We start from the raw sequence: 27,309 nt of genomic DNA on the forward strand, positions 1-27,309 counted from the left end.
GCGCTTGGTAAAGTGGTTTTCCTGCTGGCTGCGTTTCGCTCTTCGAAGCCATTTTGGACTCAGTTCAGTTCTGTGTGCGGTAGAATCATAGCACGTCCAGTCATTCTCACACAGCACGGGCTAAAGATCCACGCGTGGACAGACTGTGCGTCATAATCCGTGCGGTTTAATGCTGGAATCCACGCGTAAGGCGTTTGGATGGGAATATCCGCTTTTCCCGATGGATTTTCCATGTGTTAAAGTTTGATCAGTGGAGTGGACATCAGGCCGACGGTCACTCGTGCGCGTGTATGTGTGTGCGTGTGTTTGCACGCATGCATGCATGCATGTACGTGTGTTTGTCGTTTTAAATGTTCGCGAGGCAGAAGAGACTGAACGGGAGAACATCTGCAGTGTTTCTGAGGAATTAGAGGAATATGTTCGCTTCCCGGATCACTTTTGCACTTCTTCTGGGAACTTTGTGTGCAGGTGAGTCGCGTTATCAACATCTCATCGAAACACTAGATCATGATCACAAAAGTGACAATTGTCTTTTATTCTTCGCCGTTTCCAGTTCCAGTTCATTTGATGTTACATTGTTACATTTCAGCCATTGATGTTACATTTTAACGTGTAATGTCACATTGTTTGAGCGTCGGATTGATCATTTCTGCTTGGGTTTGGGTTTATTGGCTAAAGTCTCTGCTGTCAGTTCGTTTTGAATAGATCAGCTTCTGATAAATAACATTCATGTAAAACATCTATTCTCGGGGTTGTAGTGATCAGAATCAGAAGGGACTTTATTACAAAGTATGTTTACACGCACAAGGAATTTGACTGCGACAGGAGCTTAGTGCACAAGAAAGTGTGCACACGGTGCGAACATAGAAGAAAGAGATGAAATATACATGAAAAATATAGATACGAACAACACACAATTGTTTAAATGAATGCCCAGATGTTTATCGTAGATTTCATTCAGATCATATCAGGACAGTGAGTGTGTGTTTGTGACTCAAATCCTAAATGATGACATTTCTGTGATTCTTCTGTAAATGGCTTTCTTTGTGATTCTATAGCTTTGATTTGTATGTGCTTGTATATGTAATGAGTAAAATGCATTGGTTGTCGTTGGTTTTCCTGTTGCTTGGAGCATTTTGATATTTAGTATTCTAATATCGACTCAGACTGTGACTTGTATATACCTGTAAGCTGTCCTATATTCTTCAGAGGAAGGCTTTAGGGTGCTTTGTTGTGTTGCAGGGGTTTGGGGAGGAGGGGGATCTATAGAGCTCAATAACAGTGTGACTTCACATTAAATAACATCGTTTTACACCCATCATAAACCGTCTCGGTGTGAGATGTGCTGTCAGGTGTATGGATACAGAGGAACAGAATTCTCTTCAGTGACGGTCGATGTGTCCGATAAATAGGATTTTGATCATCTATTGTGCTGCTGTCATTCATGTGGTCTGGAAGTCCTCTTCGAGTAACTCTGGTTGTTGTTTTGGACTTATTATTGTTTTCATAGCATGAAAACTGTCGTCTATACTGTTTGTAAGAAGCCTTTATTCTGGTGTTTTGCTTTGGTGTAGGGCTGCTCGATTATGACAAAAATCGCGATTATTTTGGCCAATATTGAGATCCCGATTACTCATTAACCTTTAAAAGTACATAGAATAAAAAAACTTTGCTTTTTTAATAGAAAAATTAAATGTAAAGAAATAGCACTTCTGAACCCCACTGTAATGGAAAATATGTGCGCTGTGGATTTATAACACAAGAACAGAGAGGATCCTTGCTAAATGGAATGCGGCACAATAATCGTTTACCATGATTATTTAGTTTTTGTAATTGACGAAGGCCAAAATTGACAATTTACGATTCGTTTTCGATTTAGTTGCACATTACAACTTACACATCACACACTTTCAGAAGTTCACTTTGATATTACTTTTATTATCTTGACATGACAGAAGAGGTTCAAGTTAAGCTTATATTTCTGTTTAATTGTTTTTCTAATATTATTACAGACTGAACACCAGAAGTTTTAATTACTGCTTTGATCTGGTCATTCCTCTTTGCGTCTGATACTTCTTCGTTTAAATAACAATATCTTATAAAGACTTACTGATGTTTCTGTTTTACTGCGGTATAAAAAATGAAATCTTTACAATCTCTTGAAAATCTCTAGTTACTACAAAAACAAAAATGAGATCAAGTTAATAAACTTTATTTAATAACGTTGAATACAACATTTTAGATGATTATGATTTTTGCATTGTGACACGATTTAGTGCAATAGAAAATATCCACAATTAATTTTATTCTGTTGCTATTTATTATATGATATTTAATTTTCTGATTGAAACAAGCAAAATCAAATGTTTGATGTTTAAAGATTATCCATTGAGAAAGAGGCAATACAAAATAATACGAAATGAAATTGTAAAGTGGAAATATGTGCCATATTAATAAACATGAATCCATTTCTTTTTTACACATGTTTTTGGTGGTTTGTTCAATGCTTTTGCAGTGCTGTGAGATGCCTGTAAAACATGACGTTTGGCCAGTTTGTGTGCGTGTGTGTTTGTGTGTTATGTTGTTTGTATTGAACATTCCAAGATTCCCGGGCTGAGACAAAGGTGCATTAAAAAGCATCTCAGGCCGGTGTGGCATTTAAACACAGCTCAGTCGGTGGAAACTAATGACTCTGAATTGTTTCTCTGAAGAGCAGAATTTCTATCTGTGTGTAAGAGCAGAGCGACGGGCGGGCGAGCCATACTGCTTGTGTGTGAGATCTGTGTGTAACTCCTGATGTTTTCTATGTAGTTTAGCTGTGTGTGTGTGTGTTCACAGGATCTGCCCTGCAGAGGGGTGGGGTGAAATTCCTCTCTGGGCTGAAAACAGCCACCGTATAGTCCTTCACAGACCAACACTTTCCAGAAACATCTACTGCTATGCTTTATAATCTCTCTGGTCGTGGATACATACAGAACTTCACACTAATGTCTCTTTTCTCAGATCAGATGAGATCAATGATCTCTGCTGAAGGTTAAAATCAGGTGTGTTAGAGAAAGAAAGACATTCTGTGCTTCTCAGGAGCAGAGATGAGAAGTGCTGATTGCTGGGATATATGACTGTTTGCATGTTGTGTTATGGATGCTGGCTGCAGCGCATTGGCGGGGGGGGGGGGGGCAGAGAGAGAGAGAGTGTGTGTGTATGGGGGGATCTCTGTGGGAAATGGGGGATGGGGCACCTTAAGCAAGAGCTGGAATTTAAAGAAACAGTACATATTTTTTTGTAGTGACCTCTCAAGTAAAGCATCACTAAATTTACCGTCATCATTATTATTATTTATAGTTTAGGTTAGAGGGTTGTTATCTATCTCATAAGTAGGACTGGCACGATTATGAAATTTGCCTGACGGATAATTAACTATTAAATAATTATGATTATGGCAATAATTGTCTGTTTTAAGCCTTTGACAATATAATTATTAATGACAATCGATTTATTAAATGAAGAAAATCTATAGTTTAGAAATGTGAAAATTATGTAGATGACTAATATTATTTACTGTAGAGTGACCTTAACAGTGAAGACTTGAGCACTAAAACTAGATATGAGGGTCTTGAGCCTCTGGAAACAAACAAATCAACACAAAAATGTAAAGCTAATACAACAGAAATGATGGAGAAATGTGGTTTGAATGTAACAGTGGAGGTAAAATGCAACAGATACGGCAGGTCAGCCTTGTTTTCTAAGGATTCATTATATTTGCGGTTATCTGAATTAATTGCGATGAGACAATTATTTAATAATAGTGACAGCCCTACTCATACGCATTGCCAGAGGGACTTGAGCTGATTGTACAGATCCGACTTTTGGGTTCTTTTGGATTCGTAACCAAGCACACCGAACAGCATGGCAAGCGCATAGCAGCTGTAGTAGTAAGGGTGCTCCGATTGATCGGTCGATCGATCGGCGATCTCTATAAAGGCCAATCATGACACAGAACGTGTAGACCGTAAACACGCTGTGCAGACCGAGTGGCGTATGAGGTCTGGACCGGTCATCTGTGGGTTTCCTGTCACTCCTTTTTATTGCAGTCTGAAGTTAACTGATAATGTTTTACGCTGCATTTTAATTGGGTTTACCAGATTACAGCATTCTACTCTCGAAATAACCTGCGGAAAATGCAGAAAGTGACAACAGTGTTTACCAAAACTACACGCAGTGTGCATGGAACCGAACTCAATAACTGTGTTCATGACATATCTAAACGACCATCAGGTGTTTTCGTCTGTATGTGACGCTCTAGAAAACAGCAGCGAAAGAAGTCTTTCCGTAAATGAACATGGCAACACTGCAAAAGAGCGCTTTCCAATAAAACACAGCTCGTCTGTCAGAGGTACTTTAATTGAATTGATGGACAAAGTGAATCTTAGCTGAAAAATATGCGATACCAAACAGGTTATATTCTTACAGCTGTTAGATGCCAAAACGTTGTTATGGTTATGAGTCGGTCAATCCTCACAAATGCAGACACATGGAACTATCAGGGCATTTCAATGGGCTTGTCATTCCTGAAAGTTTGCACGTTTTTGTTTTATTCTGTTGCTTTTTCATAATTATTAAACAGGAAAGATATGTTATGCTCTGTTCCTATGGCTGCTCTCATTAATGTTTACTTTCTAAAGAGGGAGAGGAAGCATTTTTTCCAAGTTGATAATTTATCATGGATGCGGTCGATTCAATCTCGATTCTCAAAAGCTGTGGATACACTTATTCTCTTTCATATTTCTGCAAGCGCTGAACATTCATTAAGGTGAATGTTATTATTACTACTGTCCACGAATTGTCACTTTTCTTTTTACAACGGGTGGATGTCACAACACAAAGCACATCGTTCATAATATGACGGATCGACGAATATAACATCACCTTCACATAAAAGACAGCGGTTCACATGATTGCAGCATCTCTCTTCACAGCTATTTTGTGAAGTTGTGTTAGTTATACTGGATCTTAAATGTAAAATAACCTGATCTGTTTCGATATACCCAATTGTGTTTAAAGTTTTGTGGCTCTTTATCAAATTTTTTTAATTCAGCGTTGTAATGTGATATTTACTGATTTATTGATTAAATATATAATCATTGTCTCGAATCGAGAATCTTATCGAGCGCATCAGAATCTAATCAAATAGGAACATCAGAATCGGTACGGTAATATACACTGTTATTTAAACATGTTAAATAAATAATTCTCTATGATAAATAGAAGTCTGTAGTTTGTAATCTGTGATCGTATCGGCCGATACTGGTTCTAAAGATCGTTGATCGGCCCCCAAAATCCTGAACGGAGCACCCTTATGTAGTAGCCATTTAAAGACATCTAGACATTGCGTTTCATCATGATAAAATACTCAGAATACCTTAGTTACCGCGTACCAACCACTCACATCCACAAGCATCACAAAGGTGACATTAGAAGCAGATAATGTAAAGATGTCATTTTTTGCTCTGTGATGATTTGGTTTGAGAAGAGAGAGAACAGGTTTTATTTTAGGTCTGATGTTGTCCAGTGGAGGACAGTGGTAACACAAGCCGGCGTTCGTGGTCCTCGTGGACAAGTTTGGTTTGATCGATGAGGATGCTGAGGTCAGATGCAGTTGATATTGATATATTTCATTCGTGTCCTCTGTGCTCGAATCAGAATTCTGTGATTTGTCAAATGATTGTTGGAGATTTAATGTCATGCATAAATAATCTGTGATTGTTGTTGTTTGTTTATGTTAAATTGTATTTGAGTCCAGAGACTTTCCCCATCAGCGACGCTCAGGAACTTGATGGCAACAGGACATTTGTGGAATGTGTGGAAAATATTTCTAATGTATGTGTTAAAATCTCCTTGTGTTTTGTGCTGTGTGCTGTGTCAGCTCTTTACAGAAGAAGATAAAATGTTATGCAAACACGAGATGATGTCTCGGGATTCGCTCTGATTGATTATAATTGACTTTCTCTGCGGATGTGGAGGATTGTGGAAGTCATGAATGAGCAGTTCTCATTCTCATCTCCACCACATTTCTCACATCTGAGTGATGAACAAAATAACCTTCAGATCTTTGACTGCTCAGTTTATTACCCGTAATGCACAGGAGAAAGTCATGTCGGCCGTTTCTATGCAGAAGAGAGACATTTCTTTATTGTTTCTTACAGCAGAAGCGAGTGGACGGTGATATACTGTATAGTGTTTGCAGGGGTTTAGAAAGCGTTGATGATTTATTGATGGATTGTGACATTAAATTAAGTTCTGCTCTCCTTTAGCTCAGTTGCATAGCTTTCCTGTAGCTCAGTGGTAAGTTCATGGCGCTAACAACACCAAGGTCATGGGTTGGATCCCAGAGGATTGCACATACTTAGAAACAAATGTATAGGATAATGCTATGGAATTCGCTTTGGATTAAAGCATCTGCCAAATGTTCTTTTATGATTATTTTTGTATGATTCTTTGTGGGGAAATTTAGTTTTGTGCATCTTGAGTTAATATCATTTTGGATTGAACTTTATTTTTCGAAGCCTTTGGTAATAATCTGTCCGTTTTATCAAAATCGGTCTGTGGCTTTGCATAAAAGCGTCTGCTAAATGTGAATGTTCTCTTTATTTATTGTCATTTATCTTGTTTGACTCTCACATACATTTACATCTTGGGAGAAATACAAGATTGCTATGTGTCAAGTCCTTGTTTTATATTTTTATTGTGTAATATTTATGTGTGGTTTGAATAGAATGAATTTGTTTATAGCTTTGTAGCACCTTGTTATCTGAAATTTTCACAAGGTGGCATTTACAGACAATGATGCAAACTTTCTTCTATAAGATGGAGTAAATAAATGTGTTGTCAGTTGTTGTGTACGTTGTGTGAATGTGATATAGGTTAGCTCTTGTGTGAAGATTGCATGCATGTCCGTGTCTCTGTGTCTCTGTGTGTGTGTGTTGTCTTGGGAAGGCATTTGTTTCGGGTCTGGGTCTCTGTCTGGCCCCTTCAGTGACCCCCCTGGGCTTTTGTTTCGGCCGGTCTGTGTTCAGATATGTCCGCTGGCTGTGGGCTGTTCTCATGCCGTGATCGTGCAGGGGTGAAGCGAGCCCGCTGGACACACAGAATACTGATGGCATCTCCATCCAGAAGTGATGAGCTGGTGTAATGTTGTGTCCTGAAAAACCTTGGGGTTTGTGGGTATGATGTTTTCAGCTTGCGCCTTGTTTAAAGTTTAAGGTGCGATCTTTACGAAAACTGTCAAGAAATTGTTCTCGTCATCACATGTAGACATAAATTAAATTAAAAATGTGATTTATTACAAATGAAATCGAGTTCATTTTTAAGATTTTCTATAGCATTGTGATATTTGAGACAGTTTTTAATAAAGTCACATTATATGGAAACTTTATTTCTCTAAGGGCACATTTCACAGCCAGCTGTAAAAAGAGGAACAATCTTTTTGGCGTCACTTTTATCCAGCTGATGAACAATAAACCATTTGACAGCCAATTAAAAATCAATTTTTAACATAAGAAACTGCTTACAGTAAACATGTTAGCATCTGTTTGTGAAGAGTAAAGTGTGTTAATTGTTGACATCTGTAAGTAACCTCAGTGGTCTCTTACAATGTACATGTAACAATAAGGTGTGTTTTAAGGTCCATTATGAGTCTGTGCTGTTGCTGTTTTCCACCTGACAGAGCAGATTCATGAACAGAAGTCTGGCTCTGGTTTGGCTGAGATGGAAACGGGGCAGATGGAGGTGTTCTGCGGGCTCCCAGGCTCCTCTCCTGACCTCTCCGTCGCCATCATGACGTCCAGCTGTCGTCAGACATCAGCGGCCGTTGATCTTCTGCCTCGGCCTGTGAAAGATGCCGCAGAAATATTTTGCTCAGAATGTTTAGAGAAGGAGATTGAGATCAAAAGTCTTTGATTCATTTATGAGTTTAAAATGGTTCATGAGCAAAAAGTCTATATGTGAAGAGTTTAGTTCCAAATGAAATAGAAATATTCCAATGAATATCAATCAAATCAGTTTGTTTTAATTTAAGACGACAAACACAATAAAAACATGATCACATAATATAAAACATGATTTTTGCTCAATTTTAAAAACGGAGTTATCTCATTTTGGATCCAAACTCATTTTATATCCTAACATTTCTGTGTTTCTAAGTCTCACACACGTATTAGAGGAGTTAAATGAATGTGTGTTTTATCATGGGACTAATCTTGAATGATGTGATTTCAGTGAAGTGTGCAGTCATTGATGGAGCGATACTGTGTGAGAAGATGTGAGATGTTTTGTGGGGTCGTGGGGTGTCGGAGGTCAGGCTTTTGTCATGGAAAACCCAGTCGTGACCACCTGCCACGAGGAGGCCCCGACAGCCACGGGTTCATGGGAAACTTCTTCCTAGAGCGCTGGCCTTTCTTAGCGTGACAATCCACTGGTTTGTTTTGTACTCCATTGTTAGACGGCGTCTGGCTCGCGAGCTTACATCTTCAAAGAGCAAAACACGACAGACATCATAAAAATAGCCAAAAACTGTCTGTTTTCTCTGTTAACACAATCCTTGGTTGATTTATCAAATGTATATATGCACTGGAAAAACCAACCAATGAAATATCTCTGCATTGTCTTCGATCGGTTAGATAGGCTTTAATGATGTAATCTTTTATATTTATTAATGTTTGCTGAAGGACTACATGTATTAAACTCTATGTGTCAGTCTGGATCCTGACCTACTTCCAGACTCGTCTTGCACACAGAATCCCGCCGTCCGTCTGAGCTGGAACAAGGTCTTTTAAGCCAAAGCACATTTAAAGTGAATGAGGTGATTTTTTTTTTTCTCAGTCTGACAGACCTCAGAATCCCTCTCGTCTCAGAGCCGCTGTTCTCTCTTTTTTATCGCAATCAGACATTATTGTTGTTATTGTTGGCTGTGGTTATGTGCTCGAGTTGTGGTTTGCATTTCATGCCAGCGGCTACAAATAGATTTTTGTAGGAGAACCTGAATGCGTTCGAGATGTGGGTGAGGAAAAACCCTTTTTGTTGTCCAAATGGACGTCTGCCAAATGGCGGGCGAGTGTTTTTGGAGGTGATGGAGTGGGGAGATAGTTGTTTCTCTTTATCTCGACTGAATGAGAAGATTGTTTGTGTTGTCATCATTCAGACGCTCTCCAGAACAACACTGTCTGTTTATGTTCATTCACACATCACCACACAAACGTCTGTTTATTGGGGATATGAAAGTAACCTTCACTTTTTTATAAAAAATGTTATGTTTATGTTGTTTTTGGACCGCTTATAGTAAATGTTAATACACACCTGATATATTTGAAGATAATTTTCTGATGTCGTCACCATACCATAAAAGTTGAAATGTTTGATAGTATGTTGTGTGATGAGGGATGTATATGTCGGCATATGTCGACTCTACAGATGCTCGTCTGGATGTTGTATTATTATGTAAAACGCTTGTCGTATCTTCATTGGTCTTTGAGGTCATTATAGATGGTCACGCAGACGTCTTTTCACATGCAAATGCACTTCTGGGATCATATGTGCTTTGTAATGCAAAGAAAACGTCTCCTTTACTTTAAAAGCATGAAATGTTTCCTGAGACTCTAGATGAATGCTCTGATTCCCGGAACATCATATAGAAAATAAAGCACAAAAAAGTTTATAAAGCCTCAGACATTTTTGCATGTATGTCTTTGCTTTAAATGATATTGGATGATTTGAAGCAGAGGAAAATTCCAGTGGCTCTATAGATGTAGAGAAAGAGAAAAGGTTGAAGGCCTTGATCCACCTCCAGTCATTTCCAGTGCTGTTGAAGTACATATGAAAGATTTATTTCTAATGTTTAATAGACACAAAGGTGAATCAGTTTTGAAGAGATTTTTTAATTAATTATAAAATTGTTTTTCAATGAAGTGAAGTTTTTTAACCATATATTACTGTTGCATTACATAAAAAAATAGTTTTCATACTTGTAATTCGGTTCGTTTGGTACTTTTGGTCAGGACCAAAAAAAAAGAGAAATACTTTTTTTGGAACCGACAAGAATGCTTTGTGTGAAAAAACAAACCAAAATACAGACTTTAATGGATATATTCTCCTGTCTTGTCAGTGCATGGCGAACGTTCACGAGAGCACTTCTTCCTTCGCCTTCGTCGTCTTCTTGGACAAGAGCACTTTAACGCATGCGTATTGGGTTTGTGTGCCGAACGCCGCATGGGGCCTCTATTGGACGCTGGCGCTGTGACTTCCATGCGTTAAAGTGCTCTTGTCCAAGAAGATGAAGCAGTGCTCTCGTGAACGCACACCTGACAAGACAGAAGAGAATATCTCTCGGATGTCACCTAAATATCTGTAAACATGTTTATGATTAAAAAAATCACACCATGTTTATTGTTGGGTGAACGTCTCCTTTAAATTAGTTGTAAAGCTTTGGTAGAGAGCGTTATATGAAGGAAGAAATCAGACCAACCCGTGTTCTCCATCACAGCGTCATGAGCGTGAGTGAACTGGGCTTTAATCTGTCCATTTTTTTTCAGGGTTTGGTATTAAATTGTTATTGTTGAACGAAACTCTGTTGCTAACACCTTGCAGAATGCTCGCGCTGCAAGCGGCTGTTCCGTTGCACATTTCCACACTGCAGACACAGCATGCGCTCTTTACGAAACTTGTGTGATGGCGGAGGTGATCGGAAATGATCAGGCAAAATATAGCCGATCCCCATCAGGTTAAATATGCCTGGATCAGCTCCCGATCTTTGCGATTGGCTCGGGACATCCCTTAAAATGTCCCCATGTTTTTCTCCCCCTCAAGGCATCTGAAGTGAATATGATTTTCTTCTTGAAGAATAATGCAGTCAGAGTTATAATACCACGAATCCTTTTGCTTCCAAGTGGAAGAATGTGAGTGAATGGGGAGCAATGTTCTTAAGCTCCAAAAAGTGCATCCATCGATCAAAGAACAGCTCAACACAGCTCCGTCATCAATTCTATCATCAAGGGGGATGAGATCTGTTTGGTTGTTTTGTGTTTAGAAAAGAAAATGTATATTTGACATTAAAAGTCTAAACTTTGTCCCGTAGTACAAACTGAGCAGATATTGATTCTTTAGATATTATGAACACCAATTAAATATAAAATTTAGTAGAATAGAAAGCACGATTCAAATAATAACTATATAAGAAAAATAGGTTTGCATTTTCCAACGTTTTCAGATATTGTAAGTCACCAAAAAAATATGCAAAAATAAGAACAAAAGCTACAAAAACTGTTGGTAGCTCCATCTGTGCTAAACCATTTATGGTTGGCCTTCATTCCCAGCCTGAGACTGGTGGTCTGGATCGTGTGTGGTGCTGCAGACGGATATATCTCATAATTCCAAGATTTTTAAGAGGACAGTTCACCCCAATGAAGACTCTCTCATCATTTTGATTCATGTCATGTTAAACCTGTGTAAGTTTCTTCAGCGAAACACAAAAGAAGATATTTTGAAGATTTGTCGATAACCAAAAAAAAACATTCATTGAATAAACACAAAACCATTGAGACATTTATTTTGTGTTATCTTTCCTGCTTTTATATAATTTATTTTCATTATGTCTACACGGGTTTATTCTAATGTGTCTATTGCTACAATAGTCTGCAGAAGAGGCACGTTAAGACTTTCTTTTCATCTGGCAGACCACTAATGTTTATAGATGAATAAATGCGGTGTTTGGACACACACTTTTCTTTATGTGTGATGGATGAGGGATCTATTGAGATAACAGTAATCAGCTGGATGTATGATGACCTTTTCATTCGTCTCAAACATCTGAATATTCTGAAGGATCGATTCTTCCTTGACCTCATCGTGCCTCCGTCATCCTGCGAGCTTCCAGAACGTCGACTGCGCCTCTCGTGAGGAACAAAATGTCAGAGTTATAAAACAGTCTGAAGTCTTTCTTCTCCCAACAGAGTTCCCAAGATGCCCTTCACGCCCCACACCACATGTGTCTCGATAGAGTTACGCCGTCTTCTCTTTTATAGTGTTTTAAATACATTGAATGTTCACTGAAGTCGTATTTTTTCTTGGTTCATGAGAGACTAGATCTAATTGAACATTGCTGGTTTAGAATAATAACATATTTTTGTGTATTTTATACAGACCTTTTTGTGTACGACAGCAGAAGTCAAACTTTGAGTAATACGCTCATCGTCGTTTGCTTTATTTCCTCTCTGGACATGATGACTGTAGTGAAGTGTGTGTGTGCAGCTGGAGTGAAGGGAACGCTGGAGAGACCGGTCATAGTGTGTGTTAATGGAGTCATTCAGGGATAATACAGACCTGAAAACAGCAGAAAGACAGATGCTGGTAATTAAGTTCTCATGTCTGTGTTGTTAATGGCGGCTGTGATGAAAGAATATATTGTTTAATAATGAAGAATTGTGATAAGAACGTCTCTGAGGTTATTAAAGTCTCATTGTGGGTTTTTGGCTTCTCTTGTGATGTTTGCTTGTATTGCTGTAACTGTGAGTGTCAGATTCACTTTGAAAAGTGTTTATGGGCTGTGTGATATAATTTGAGATTGCAGTTTCCTCACAGACATGTGTAACATTGCTCCTAATTTTTCCTATTGCCATTTCAGATTACTTTATGTACGTATCTTTACATGTTGAAATCAAAGGATGTCAAACGGACAGTAAAATCAAAGCCAACATCTCAAACTGTAAATCCTTTTCTTCATCCATTTTGCTGTTCAGGATGAGAGGACAGTTTAATTCAACACCGATTTCTGATGAACTAGCTTTATTCATTTGAATTCCTAAAGTCATAGATTTCTAGATGTTTCTCGCATTTGATAAATATTTTAAATCTGTTTGAATGAAGTTGTGGATTTCTTTGGCACAAAAGTTCACAGCGGACTATTTGATTATTGCACATTGTTTAAAGATGTGCCATGGAGATCTAGTTAATATATGTGAGATGATGTGAAGTACAGCAGTGTTCTGTGGACTGTTGCTGTAAATGAACTCACTTTAATGATTCTTGCAGAAGTCTTAAGGTGAATCGTATGTGTCAAAATAAATGTCTGAATCTGTAAACAGGTTGAATAGTTTCTAGCGTGATCTGTCTCTCTCTCTCTCTCTCTCTCTCTGTTTGACCCTCAGGTTTCTTCTCTCATGACAGCACAAAGTCAGAGTGGCTAATTGGGATATTTCTGTTCGGCTGTCAGCAGAATAATTGCTGCTAAGTGTTAAAACTTCCACACATTTAATACAAAGGCTTATGTGTGTTGTTCTCTCGTGTACTTCTTAAGTTTATTCTCAGCTCTGTCTTGCTGGGTATGGATTTAGCAGAAATCATGTTTGAAGAAAGGAAAGCGGTGAAATGTCTTGAAATGATTGGCTGCTGCCGTCTGCTCTATATTACCCACAATTCTCAAGATGGTGTTGTGCAGAGAAACGTTGAGCGAGATTGAGGGCTTCTGTCAGCGGATCGTCTTAAAATGTAGTGATTCACTTTCTTCTCGACAGCTGCCTTATATGTGAACAAACTGTATATTTATAATCATCATTCTGTCTTCCTCGGGGACAGAATATGTGTTTTAAATATTTCAGTCTGGGATTTATGTTCTCTTCCCTGAGGAGTAATAAAATGCATTCAAGCTTATTTAAGGAAATATTTCTAGTGTTTTTGCAAATATAACAGTAAAGTTATATCAGTGAACAAAACAATGATGATGGTAAAATCATAATTCAACCCAAACATGATCCTGCTCTTACATTTTTTCCAATTATATGACATTTGTAAAATGTGTTTCTGTTGACGTCAGTATCTAGTGGCTTGCATGTCAGTGAATTGAAATGAGAGAAATCTGTTATAAAGATGTTAAATCAACATATCCTTTAACCCATCAAGACAAATTCCTACATTTCAACTTAAATCAATTATAACTTGTTTGTGCTACAGATTCCCATGTGCGTATGATTTGCGTGTATGTTTAAGCATGTTCAGAAATTGATCATGACATACTGAAGATTGATTTACGGTGTTTAGATTTTCTCGTCTGCACGGAAGCTGATGTTTAAGAAGGCCTCGGTTGTTTCGTGGTTTTCTCCGTCTGGTTTTAATTTGGATCGGAGGTCTCGGCAGGAATGTTGAGGGGGTGTTTGAGGGTCTGTGTGCGGCCGTGTGTGTTTGACAGACTTTATTTGATCCGGCCGGAGATCTCTTCACTTTAAACCCAAATGTGCTTTCAGTTTAACAGCAAATCATTTTCTGCCTGCAGGTTGATCCCTTTAAGAACAAAAGTATTGTTTTGTGTGTTTATTCTGACCTCATCCTCTTTCTGTATTAGAAGCTCTTATTGACCCCTGTTCACTTACATCTCTGTTTTAGTTTGAGTTATCACTGGGATGTCATTGCTGTAGGAATACACACTGCTATTTATTTAACCGTTCATTAACACTATTAAACATCCCATTAACCACCTAGCAACAATCATGTCTGGTTTGTGTCGCAGGTTTTGTGAATGTCAGAACTGTGAATCTCAGCCAGCTGATGTCCATCAAACAGATTTGAAAACCGTAAAATTCTATTGGCTGTGTAATGTTGATGCACTAATGCGTCTCTCAGGGTCTCCGTTCTGAAGTCATGTTTTAGTACGTACTTCCTTTTGTGTGTCTGACATCTGCTATTGCCATTAGCTGTAATGTCCCCATGACAGCGGGTGAGTTTGGCTGTGAATGCTGATGAGGGTCTGTAGTGATGCATTCTGAGTGCGGACACACAAATGGGCCGCCGCCCGATCTCGCTTTCAGCGCACGCCGTCATGCCATTGGTGTGTATCAGGGATGTCTTAAGCGTGCGTGTGTGTTTATTTTCCCCGTGTTTGTGTATGTGCAGTTGACTGAAAAGGTCTTTGTCTACGGAGACGAGGAAAAGTGCTACTCCCACATTCGCCGTTGCCTAGCGACCGCAATGCACAGATTGTGGAGAACATCTGTCGTGGCCGCTGCTGCCAAATTGGTGTTGTATAGTAAACAGGGCTCACGCTCGCCCGCCTTCCGCCCCGCTGCTCTTTTGTGCTGCTCTAAGATCAGTTTCACAGCTCCCTGTGATGAATAAGAGATGATGAAACTGTTCTGTTATCAGTGTGAAGTTCTCATGACCCTGACTCGGCCTCTGCTGGACTGAAGCTCAAGGGCACGGTGTCCTTGTTTAGATGGTACCGCTTCAACTAGAACATGTCAACGGATGTGTGTGGTTTTCTTGTTATTACGATCGACTCTGGGGGGGACTGACATGTAACGCGCGATGTTAAAGACTTATTTGTCATTTATCATTTATCTTGGTCTACATAATGTTGGAAAAGCAGAATTGTTTCATTGCATAAAGAATTACAGTTCAAGTAAAGTCTGCTTTTATTATTATTATTTTTCAATTAAACACACATTCACTGCAAATTACATACAAATACTAATAATGCAGTTACATTTTTTTCTTTAGTAGATCAGAGAACATTTAATGTTTTGTCAATAACGATAATAAATATATTCAATATAATTTCATAAAACATATTATTATTGCTCTACATTTACATATTATCATGTCATATAAATATAAAACAGTAATATGTCACATCAGCAAAATAACTTTTCTTTCTGTTTTTGTTGTATTGAAGTGGATGTTGTGACTGTGATGGCAATGCAGTGTTCAGAATCAGCTGATGCGGTGGAGTTGAAAGGTCATTCACCTCAAACACGCTGTGCTCTGATCCATCCTTGAGCTTTGATTTATGATAAAAGTCCTCTCGCTGGTGTGTGATGCAATCTCATCTGTTACTGCCGGTCATCTATGTGCTGCTGGAAGAGTTCACATGAATCAACAAAATCTGTTTACGGTATTATTGATCTTCAGATGTTCACGATCATCCCTGTGACGGGCTGTTTGTAAATGTGACCTGTAATGAGAGAGAGAGAGAGAGAGAGAGAGAGAGAGAGCAGGTCTTTTGTAAAGAATCATTTCTTTTTCTGCTGTGCTGACCTTTGAAGAATTCACTCGATGCGCTCATCATTTACTCATCCCAGATGTACATGACTTCAATTCAATTCAATTTTTCATACAAAAAAGTGTCCTTTTTTTTCTTCGTTAACATTTTGTTATTGAAACCAAAACAAACCCATAGCTGCTCTGACTTCAGATATGGTGATAACTCTTATTGTTTCTTATGTGTTGTGACAAAATATAATATAACGGCTAGTCACAAGGACTCACAAGACACGCATGTTTTTGATATGCATATTTCGATTTCAATATTCACTTAAAACGCTTGAAAAATAAATACATTTTCTCATTTGGCTTGAGGAGACATTTATTAGTCATTTCAGTAGTTTAATGATCAATGTTTGTGCTGTTTGGAGCTTCAGCTGAACATACTGAAAAAACACTGAAGAAAGCTTTTGGGATGTAATGAGTAAATTAGGTGAGATTTGCGTTCACATTCAGGTGAATTATTCCTAGTCAGATGTCATGTGACGCTGGTCTTTTGGTAGCGTGTGAGGTGTTGTTTTGACAGACTGATCTGGATGTCACAGCGTCTCTGTTTGTGGCATGTTGCCGGATGCAGATGGTGTCATCACTTGTGTCTGCAGGACTCTCTGAAACGCATGCGGTCGCTGTTATTGAACTCATGATGTCTGTACACACATCTGTCTGACACATCATTCCCACTCATTTACATATCTGCACTCTAGCTTAAAAAACATCCGGACACTTCAGGGCAGAGGAAAAAAGTGACGTTGTCTTTTGTGTTGTTTCAGGACCCAGTCATGGCGAGGTGGAGACCCGTGAATGTCTGTACTTTAACATCAACTGGGAGATTGAGAAGACCAACCGCAGCGGTGTGGAGCGATGTGAGGATGAGAAGGACAAACGCTCTCACTGTTACGCCTCATGGAGGAATAACTCGGGCAGTATTGAGCTGGTGAAGAAGGGATGCTGGCTCGATGACTTCAACTGCTACGACAGGTATCCATCTGAAAACATCTTCCTTCAACAGCTTACACACGACATCAAAACACAATGTTGGTGGTGGCGCGGCCGTTTGGTTTGAAGAAAACAGATGCTGAACAAAATACAAGCGTTTGCAAGAGGTCAATCATGGCAACTTTATAGTTATCGTCCTTGATGGGAACATGTCTTTAAATGCCGATGATAAGACCGTAGAGTTCCAGCCAACTGCCCCACAGTTCATTGATATGACAGAAGATTGACTCTGAACGCCGGTGTCATGATGAGTTTCAGGATACTTTGCAGCTGTGTTATATCATGTAATGGAGGATTTGTTGTTTTTTTAAATATGTTGAGCTCATCATCATTACAAAAAACAACCCATTATTTAATATGAGAATTAAAACACAGGATAAGGAGTGTACTCAAGACTCAATGTATTTAGTCATTGAAATGTTGTATTTGTTTTGCTGCAGTCAGTGCTGTTTGGTTAAAGGTATTCTCTTTTCTTTATATATATATATATATGTATGTATGTATGTATTGGTAAAATACATTGGTAAAAATATAGATTTTGAGTAGGGATGCATCGATATGTCACCCTTTGGCCCATAACGATAAGCGGTGATTCTTTATCATTGGAAGTGGATAACCGATATATTGGTTGATGTACAGTATCTACATATTAATATGAAAAGTGGACAACAGCTTTTATATGAAAACATTGACTGCAGGAAACAAGGTAACCGTTAGATTCCGCTGAAAATCATGTACCAAGCCTACTTTACACTAGTTAAAGATGATTTATCCTTCAAACTTTAATGGTATATATTTTTATATATTTATTTAATAAACAATTGGTAGATGTACACATGTCTAACAGAAACACCTCAACACAGAAAGCATTCAGACAGCAGTCTGATTCAAACAATATGCTTTTGTATGTAATGTATACATTCATAAATACTTCACCTACATCAACAACATTATGTAGCCCAAACTTAACAGTGCTCCAGACTGTCGCTTTCAATATTTTTGCGGAGATCACCAGTGCGGTACATGCAAATGCACTAATTTTACATTGGATGCAGCTGCACTCTTTCCTGTGCGCCCAGCGCCAACAATCTGCTCCCCGTTGTCGGGTGTCTTTACAAAAACAGTGCATGCACACATTTGGAGCTGCAGTTGCGGCATTACACCACAATGGATGCGCCGTTTCATTATCAGCATTATTAGTGAGATGCTGAAGAGCTGCATTCATATCCGTAACAACAAGTTCGCCAGTATGAACGCACATCGTGAGCAGAACGACTCACAAACGAATGACTCCTTTGAACTGATTCATTTAAACAGGCTATTTTGTGCTGAAAAGTTGATGATAATCAACTTTGGCTAAATTTCCTTCTAAAATCTAGAGTGCGATTTATAGCGGCCACTGGCGGGGAGTTTGAGAACCGCAACCAATCTCTCAGTCCTCTGCTCACCCCTCCCTTTGGAAACAGCATAGTTCAAAAAGATGTCGTCGGCTGAGACAGCATGTCTTCTCATGTTGAAGCAGGGAAAAGATCATGCGGGCATTCGAAAATCTGTAGAAAGAGCAATATCTTATTTACTACATAAAATAAAGGGTCTGTGGATTTTAAGGATAAAAGGAAGAATAAAAGTCCGGACCTGTGTTAATATTATAAAGACTTTGGAGCAGAGACGGGAAGATTTTTGGTGGAGATACTCATAGATATCTATGGAGATACTTTCCAGCAGAGAGACGATGGAGAGAAAGATAGTCTAAAAATCCCCTGGAGGAGGTGCAGCATTGTGCAGCATGTTTGATGGCAGGTCTAGTTAACAGTAAATAGCGACGCTGTTAAAGGTGTTTAGATGGCAGTTAGGAGTAAGATAGTAGAGGTTTTCCCCCTCTGTAGAGTCTGGGACAACCAGCCTACATACTGGAGAGGAGAGGGAGAGGAAACACGCTTTGTTGAGCTGTTTGTCTGTTTATGGCTACTGCACAAAACATGGCGGTATTCAATGCATTTAGGCCCGCTCGGTGTGTAGAGAGAAATAGCTTATTCTAAGGTAATAATGACGTAAGATCTTTATACACCACTGAAGAAATAGTTTTGTATATTATATTGCATTTCTGTCAAAAGATCCTCAAAATCCAACATTGTTCCTTCAAAAACTTTTCAGTTTATTTAAATAAATTGAATATAATTTTTTTTAAAACTTTATTATTGTATAAAAAGGCCTTTTTTTGTCTTTAGCCCTGTTAGAGGGACAGATCGTAGACCGTATTTACTCACATTTCCAGCTTGAAACCAAACAGTTCTTTCCCACCATTGGTAGGAAAATTTGATTTATAAATGTCTTTGTTCTGTTGCACAACAAAAGAAGATGATATGAGGAATGTGGGATAGCAAACAGGGCACTTTTGACTTCCATTGTCATTTTTCCTACTATGGGAGTCAATGGGACATATGGCTTATTGCTCCCTTAACTCTCTGTAAGTCGCTTTGAATAAAAGCGTCTGCTAAATGATAATTTTATTTAGTACAATCAACAAATCATGTATACAAATGTATATGAATCTAAATTAAATATAAAATATGGTTATATTATAACCAAACACAAGTTGGAAGTGAACCTCAGGCCCCATATGAGACCGTCTATAGAAATGAAATGATATGTAGAGGAGTCAGTTGAGGACAACATAAAGTTGAACCGGACCACTGAAACACAAGGGTCTTTTTCAACATGCATTTGACAAAAGGGAAGACTAAAGGTGGTCTGAGGAGCATGGACGTGGTCTCAAGTGTTGATGTGTGTTTGACATGTGTTTTTTGATGTTCACTTAATCAGATCAGAGCTGTTTGGTGAATGATGTGCTTTACTGAGGGCACGTGCCTAAAGACGAAGAGCACTGAGCACACTGAGCACTGTTGTTTCACACAGAGCTGCTCACTAAAACATACACAACACGAGTCAAGTGACCAACAACATGGGACGGGACGCATCGCGTAGTCATCATTTCAGCACCTGTTGGACACTTGAGTTTCACAGGCTTGAAGAAAGGAGCTTGAGATATTGAACGGTTTCATTTCAGAACAGCAAGTCAAAGCCAGATTCTGTCATGTGACTCTTTTGAAAACCCAGTTCACACAAGAGTGAATATCCAAGTTCTTTCAAACCCTATTCGCTGTTTTGAAAATGTTTGAGGAGTCTCTTTCACAGTCGAAAACAGACTTTTGTCCCACAGAAGGTCATTGGGGTTTAAAGTGGCGCTAGTATTAAGTGTTTCTGTTAAATGTGTCTGTTCATGAGCACTAAAGGCAGATGGGGGTCACTGAGTGTTCTCAGACATCTTTATAACAATAAGATGTTTATTAAAGAACAGATATTCATCATATTACTGCAGGGACGGATCATCCCGCACCGCCCAAGAGCTCTTGTTGAGCAGGTGCTTGAAAACAAACCTCCACTGAGATGAACGAGTCTCACATTGTAACGAGTGTGTCGTTTGTGTCTCATTATGACAGGCAGGATTGTGTGGCCACGGAGGAAAACCCTCAGGTGTTCTTCTGCTGCTGTGAGGGAAACTTCTGCAATGAGCGCTTCACACACCTGCCCGACGTCACCGATGGACCAGGTGAGAACAACTTTACTTTATTTTTTTACATTTTATCATCCTTCATTGACATGTTTATTTGTCTTGCCAAATCTCTCTCTCTGTCTCTTTGTCTCTCTCCTCAGAAGCCGTTCTAACTCTTATCTCTCTCTCGTCTGTGTTGTGTGTGATAGAAATCGAGGCTCCTCCAGTGATGCCGTTTCTGTTGAATGTTCTGATGCATTCTCTGCTGCCCATCACGATGCTCTCCACGGCTCTGCTGCTGGCCTTCTGGATGTATCGCCACCGCAAGCCACCCTATGGACATGTGGATATCAATGAGGTCTGACTGCTCTCTCTTTCGTGTGAGGAATGTGTCTCCACCTGCTGGCGTTTTATATTTGTTGTTTGATATTTCTCTTTTGCTCAAAATATACTGTATATCAGGAGACTCCCCCCCCCCCATCCCACTCACAAAAACTAATGACTCATAATATTTTGTGTGGTGTTGTGTTTTCAGGATCCAGGTCTGACTCCGCCGTCACCGGTCGCGGGATTGAAACCTGTGCAGTTGCTGGAGATTAAAGCCAGGGGGCGCTTCGGCCTCGTGTGGAAGGCTCAGATGATGAATGACTATGTAGCAGTGAAGATATTCCCCATTCAGGTTCATCCTTCTGTTTCTTCAGTTGCTGTTACATAAGCCATATCAAGAGAACACTGTCGTCTCATTCTTTTCTCCACTGTGGCTCACAGGACAAGCAGTCGTGGCAGAACGAGCGAGACATCTTCTCCACGCCGGGCATGAAACACGAAAACCTTCTCAGCTACATCGGCGCTGAGAGACGCGGTTCAAACCTTGAGACGGAGTTCTGGCTGATCACAGAGTTTCACGAGAGGGTGAGAGGAACCAGATGGTTTCTGTCAATCCTGTCTAGACGTGATTGTGTGTGTTAGCGTACGACTGTTTGATATGTTCTCCTCCGGCGTCCAGGGTTCTCTGACGGACTACCTGAAGGGAAACGCTGTGAGCTGGAATGATCTGTGTCGTATTGCTGAGACGATGGCGTGTGGTCTGGCGTACCTTCACGAAGACGTGCTGCGGTTTAAAGAGGGTCCGAAACCTGCCATAGCCCACAGGTGTGTTAGTGACCTTCAGCTTCTGACAGTCACATGATGTGTACATCTGTAACGACAGTATGATGATCTCAAACCCACAGAGACATCAAGAGTAAAAATGTGATGCTGAAGACAGATCTCACAGCTGTCATCGGTGACTTCGGTCTGGCGGTTCGCTTTGAACCTGGCGTACCTCCAGGAGACACACACGGTCAGGTACGAAGCTAGCAACGTCAAGGTCATGGCTTTGATTCCCAAACTGACAGATGCATTGATGTAATGTCTCAACATTTGAATGGTTGCTCCCGTCAGGTGGGCACGCGGCGGTACATGGCGCCAGAGGTGCTGGAGGGTGCGATCAACTTTCAGCGAGACGCGTTTCTGAGGATAGACATGTACGCCATGGGTCTGGTGCTCTGGGAGCTGGTGTCTCGCTGTAAAGCGGCTGATGGTGAGAGCAGAAGCTGTCTACGATCGAAGGCTGTGACTGCCGCATGTATTAAACAAACATGATTTGTGTGCTGTGCTCCTGTAGGTCCTGTAGACGAGTACATGTTGCCGTTTGAGGAGGAGATCGGGCAGCATCCGTCGCTGGAGGACCTTCAGGAGGTGGTGGTCCATAAGAAGATGCGGCCGGTGTTTAAAGACTCTTGGTTGAAGCATTCTGTACGTGCCATTGTTCATGTAGACATTCATACGCTCGTACGATGGATCTGTGTGTAAAGATGTTTCTCGTTGGGCTTAAACAGGGGCTGGCGCAGATGTGCGAGACGATAGAGGAGTGCTGGGATCACGACGCAGAGGCAAGACTTTCGGCCGGCTGCGTGGAAGAGCGAATCTCTCAGATACGCCGCGTGATCAGCGGCACTACCTCAGACTGCCTGGTTTCCATGGTGACGTCGGTCACCAACGTGGACCTGCCACCCAAAGAGTCCAGTATCTGATTCACGACCCTCGTCTTTCCAAACTCAGTGAATCTCAACAACACGAATGCAGCTGCTATTTTATCCGAACATTTTTAAACTTATGATTATTCTTGGTTTTAGTGTCTCTACCAGCACACTTCTCGACTGTATTTTTAGCATTAGAGCGAACACAGGAGATTTTTATTCAAAATACAACCGGAGAGAGGACGTCTCAACGCGCATTCAGGTGCCGACAAATGAATGCAGGCCGTGCAGGTACCTCAACATTTCACTTCTGCGTTTCCTTCGATTTTTTTATTTTATTTTTTCCCCCTTGTCGTTCTGTGATAACCACGGTTACATCATCAGATGGATTTTTAACACTGCTGCAAACCAACGAGGATCATTTTGACTGTTACACACGCAATTGAACTTCCTCGTGGGATTCACCTTTTTACTTTCACTTTCCGACAGCGCGTGCTATTCAAAATGACGGAAAACGTGTCTTTTTCGGAACTAACGGGTGTTGGAGAACACGGAAAAAGACGACTGGACTGAATTTCGTTCGTTTGTTTCTTTTTGGTGACTGTGAAATGAGTTTGGCTGGAAATTTTCTCGAGTGGATTTGCCTGAAATCTCTCCGCTAGGTGGCTTGCATATGGAAATATCAGAGATGATGAGAACATTTAGTTTGGTACGGAAATCTTACTCAGGTATCTCGTGTCATGGGGTTGTGGGTCCATGACTGCCTTTCCCACATCATCACTAGGACAGAAATATTATGGTGCCCTCAGAATTTGAACACTAAATATCAAAACAAAACATGCAAGACCATGGTGTGTGTGTGTGTGTGTGTGTGTGTTAAAAGCTGATGAAATGGTTTGGCTGGTGTGGTTGTGAGAACAGAAATGTTTGTTTTGTTGCTGTCTGTAATCTCTTGTAATAATGTTATGCGTTCTAGACACTTGCTTCAGTCTGTCTCTCTGTGTGTGTGTGCGAAAACAGCTCATCGTTCACCTCAATATCAAAAGGAAATAAGAAAATGTATTTTGTTTCATGTACTTATTTCATCAATTTGTATAAAAATCATGTTTTATTTTCTAGTAATTACCATTTCATTTACATCACTATTTGATATTATAAGGATTTAATTCATCAGCATATATGAAATGGTACAACAAACACGATGCTCTTCATGTCGAACAGAATTTCTTACTCTCTTTTGATTTGGTGAAGACGTGGGCATTCACGCAGAAAGTGTTTGGATTTGTGTCAGGTCACTACATGTATTACTCTTCTGACAGGGACCAAATTTGACTTTTATCATCATGCAATATTGACACATGGATTCATGGGCTAAAAACATCAACTTTGATCACGAGAAGAAAAAGAAACGGTGAATGCAGAATATTTATTTTGTCTTAAAAGTGGTAGATTGTAATCCGCGTTTCTGTATGCCATAATTCAAGCGAGAATTTCCACAGTGCTGCTGTTTGGGTGGAGATACATTCTGGTTTCTCCTCAGTAAACATCATCCTCAGATGCGATCCCACCTCACCAGAAATGAAAAGGCTTCCGAGAAGAAAGAGCGCAACGTAAAACAATAACACTTGTTGTAAAAGGACAAAAAAAAGTGAAAGATGTTGTTCATGAACCACAGACCACCTCAGACCAGAAATACCTCAGATTTTCTAAGTGTATGACTTCTGTTATATATTTTGTTAGTTGTGTTGTAGTAAGTATATTTTGATGTACGTTGGATTTTACGAAAGGAGAGACGTTTAAATAAGAAAAAAAACAATTGTTTGAAGAAGTGCTACCATGTCGTGTTGTATAAATGAGAGAAGCCCATGATGTAAATAGCTGTATACAGTTGTAGAATTCTGCCGATGTGATAGCGGGCATTGTTCTTCATTTCAGCTGAGCTACCTTCCTACACGCTTCTCTTGCGTGTTTTACTTCAAGGGACATTGAACCTTAAATGTTTGGTGCTTCTTCCAAAAACTCAAACACCCCATTTTTACTTGCACAATTTTGTACGAAACCCTCCGACAGGGGTCGAACTGTTCAAAAGCAGACTTAAGAATTGACTGCGATGTGACTTCGCTCAAAGCACCCTTACCAAATTACCTTCGCCCCAAATGCACGATTGGAAAAAAATTAAGTTCAGACGGAGTGAGCTTTCATTACAGGGCCAAATAAAGGTTTGGTGTCCCTACAGTGCCATTTCACTCTCTGTACCCACGATGCATTGCAGCGGTTGCTTCTAGAGCTTTAAGTTCTTTTTAATGGTGCCATATATCAGGAGTGAGACTGAAGGTCAGAATGTTGTCAAGCTATCTTTGTTCTCTTGCTCCAGTGTCATTTCACTTCTGTGACGTCTGGTTGCACGCGTGACGTGGTGAGCCTTGTTTTGCTATTCGTGAGTACTGTATGTTACACTTTCCATCTCAGACATTGATACTTTCAGGAAACCGCATTTTCTTCAGGTTACCGTGGCACTGGTGCCACTTTACCAAGTAGGAAGGTTTGGATGATTGGATGAAGGCAAACGAAGAGTTTCCAATTGGCTCAGATGATGTAGCAAGCAATATCTCCAGCAATAGTTTGTGCGTTCTCTCTGGAGAACCTCTGGGCATTGATATCAACTTTCAGGCGTTCTACCAAAATTATTGGAACAGTTAATTGCTGTTTGATAACATCGATGGAAACCGGTTGTCATGTTTCACTGAAATGACATCGTTGTTTTTATCAAATAACATACCATATGTAGCCAAATTCCTTGCATTTCTACATCTGCAAGTTTATAACCAAAGGGTTTTATTCTTTCTTGCATTCAAAATGCATTCGTCTACGTGTACATTTTGTTATCTTTCATATTTCGCACCGTTGACTTACAGATACACAGATCTGTTTTCGACGAGCAGTTTTCATTGGCCTGTGTGCTGTAACAGTGTTTCATTGGATTGACTAGCGAGAGCTGGTTTTTTGGATCACGAGAGTCGTGATTTATGCAACGCTTCATTATGCACTAAAACACTCAGTATTTCTTAAGTATCCTCGACATCTTCAGCCTTTAAACCTGATGAAACCTGTCAAGGACACGGGGTCGTATTTTAACCCGATTAAAGAAATGATATTTCACAGCTTTTGGACCGAGTTTGACTATTAATACAACGCAAAATGATTTCCTGTCATAACGCGAATAGCATCTTTAAATTTGAAAATGCATATCTTTCTCAGGGTCATGAACGTGACAAAGTCCTTTGACTTTAGGCTGAAATGTCTTGTGTGATCAGAAAAAGCCGTACGTTTGTCTTTCCGGTTTCATGTTTGGTGTAGTTTGATTTTAGGTGTACCTGCTGGTTTATGAGTGCAAAGATGTTTTCATATTTCATATCAGGAGTGTTGAGAACCTCTGGCCTTTAGAAAGATTCTGATGTGCCTGTTTGTGTGAATATTGAAGCAACCGCTGTTGTGCTTGCGTAACATTCTCTTCCTCCGCCTCTCACCTTCTCTTATATCTTGCAGAAAAAGCTATCACAAATCTCTATATTAAAAAATATCTATGTATGTATAAACTCTAAAGTGACCAGCTGTAACTCTGGATACAATCTTTGGTCTGGATTTTCAGGAAGCCGATACCTCAGAACTCATGTGAAACAGTGTTGCTTAGCTGGACTGTTGTGACTGTACACTCATTCATAACACGAACCACCAACCTCTTTTTATACTGACGTGACATGTATGATGACCCCCTGGACAGGTACACAACCTCTTTCCTCTCGGACAAAATGAAATCATGATTTTACTCTGTGTGCTTGAGAAAACTGAACTTGATAAATAAAGTATCACAAGAACAGTTCGGTAAATCTCGAGCCTTATTCATCTGATTTTAAGATTTGGCTGTTTGTCTATCATTGGAATCTTAGTTAAACCAATAAATGAATGTAAGGTGCTTGAGAAGCGACACGCGCACGAGATGAGAGAGGTTTTCTCGGATGCCTTGTCAAGGGGTGATCTTTCAAATGCTGTTTCTTTACCAGAATATGTGAAATGTACATGTTGTAGGTTATCTTTCACTGTTGTAACTGAACCTGTAGAACACACATGACTTGTACTACTGATTTTAACATGAATATACTAAAGTCTGTATGAGATGAGATGCATTCAGAGAGTGGAGCTTGTTGCTGTAAAATCCCTTTTTTGGACTGAAGAGAATGTTAAAGTTCCGGGTCAAATCCACAACCGTCGTATTGCCGTAATGAACTGAGGATTTTCTTGAACGATCATTGTAACATAGTTCTTTAATTTGCAGTGAACCATTGTTCCTTTTTACTGTGGTAATTTTAGAAGTCAGCGTCCAGATCTTGGACTAGATTTGTCTAGTTGTTGGGATGTGGTTGCTTCTACTCTGCATTGGTGCCAGAATAAACCAGTATGAATGTAGTATTTGCCCAGTGTGAAACAACGACACCCTGACTGTTAGAGAAAAATTGCTAGAAAGGATTATTTCAACTTTATCTTTTTGTATATGAAAGTAAACAATAAATACTGATAAAGCATCATTTGATCATCTTGTCGTCTTTCAATCTGCCTCGCCTTTAAGGTCAAAGATTGCTGTGTGTGTGTGTGTGTGTGTGTGTG

The 27,309-nt window shown here is 39.7% G+C and overlaps 1 protein-coding gene across 1 annotated transcript; it reads left to right on the forward strand.

Moving 5' to 3' along the window:
* On the forward strand, positions 1 to 27,229 carry acvr2ba (activin A receptor type 2Ba). The gene is made up of 11 exons (XM_079487907.1): positions 1 to 468; positions 16,848 to 17,055; positions 20,574 to 20,683; positions 20,836 to 20,984; positions 21,162 to 21,305; positions 21,395 to 21,538; positions 21,633 to 21,778; positions 21,859 to 21,973; positions 22,070 to 22,208; positions 22,293 to 22,423; positions 22,507 to 27,229. The coding sequence occupies exons 1-11, from the start codon at positions 417 to 419 to the stop codon at positions 22,699 to 22,701; spliced, it is 1,533 nt and encodes a 510-aa protein (XP_079344033.1). The 5' UTR covers positions 1 to 416; the 3' UTR covers positions 22,702 to 27,229.
* The last annotated feature ends 80 nt before the right edge of the window (positions 27,230 to 27,309 follow it).

This window comes from Barbatula barbatula (assembly GCF_947034865.1).
Source record: "Barbatula barbatula genome assembly, chromosome: 23".
Classification (NCBI taxonomy): domain Eukaryota; kingdom Metazoa; phylum Chordata; class Actinopteri; order Cypriniformes; family Nemacheilidae; genus Barbatula; species Barbatula barbatula.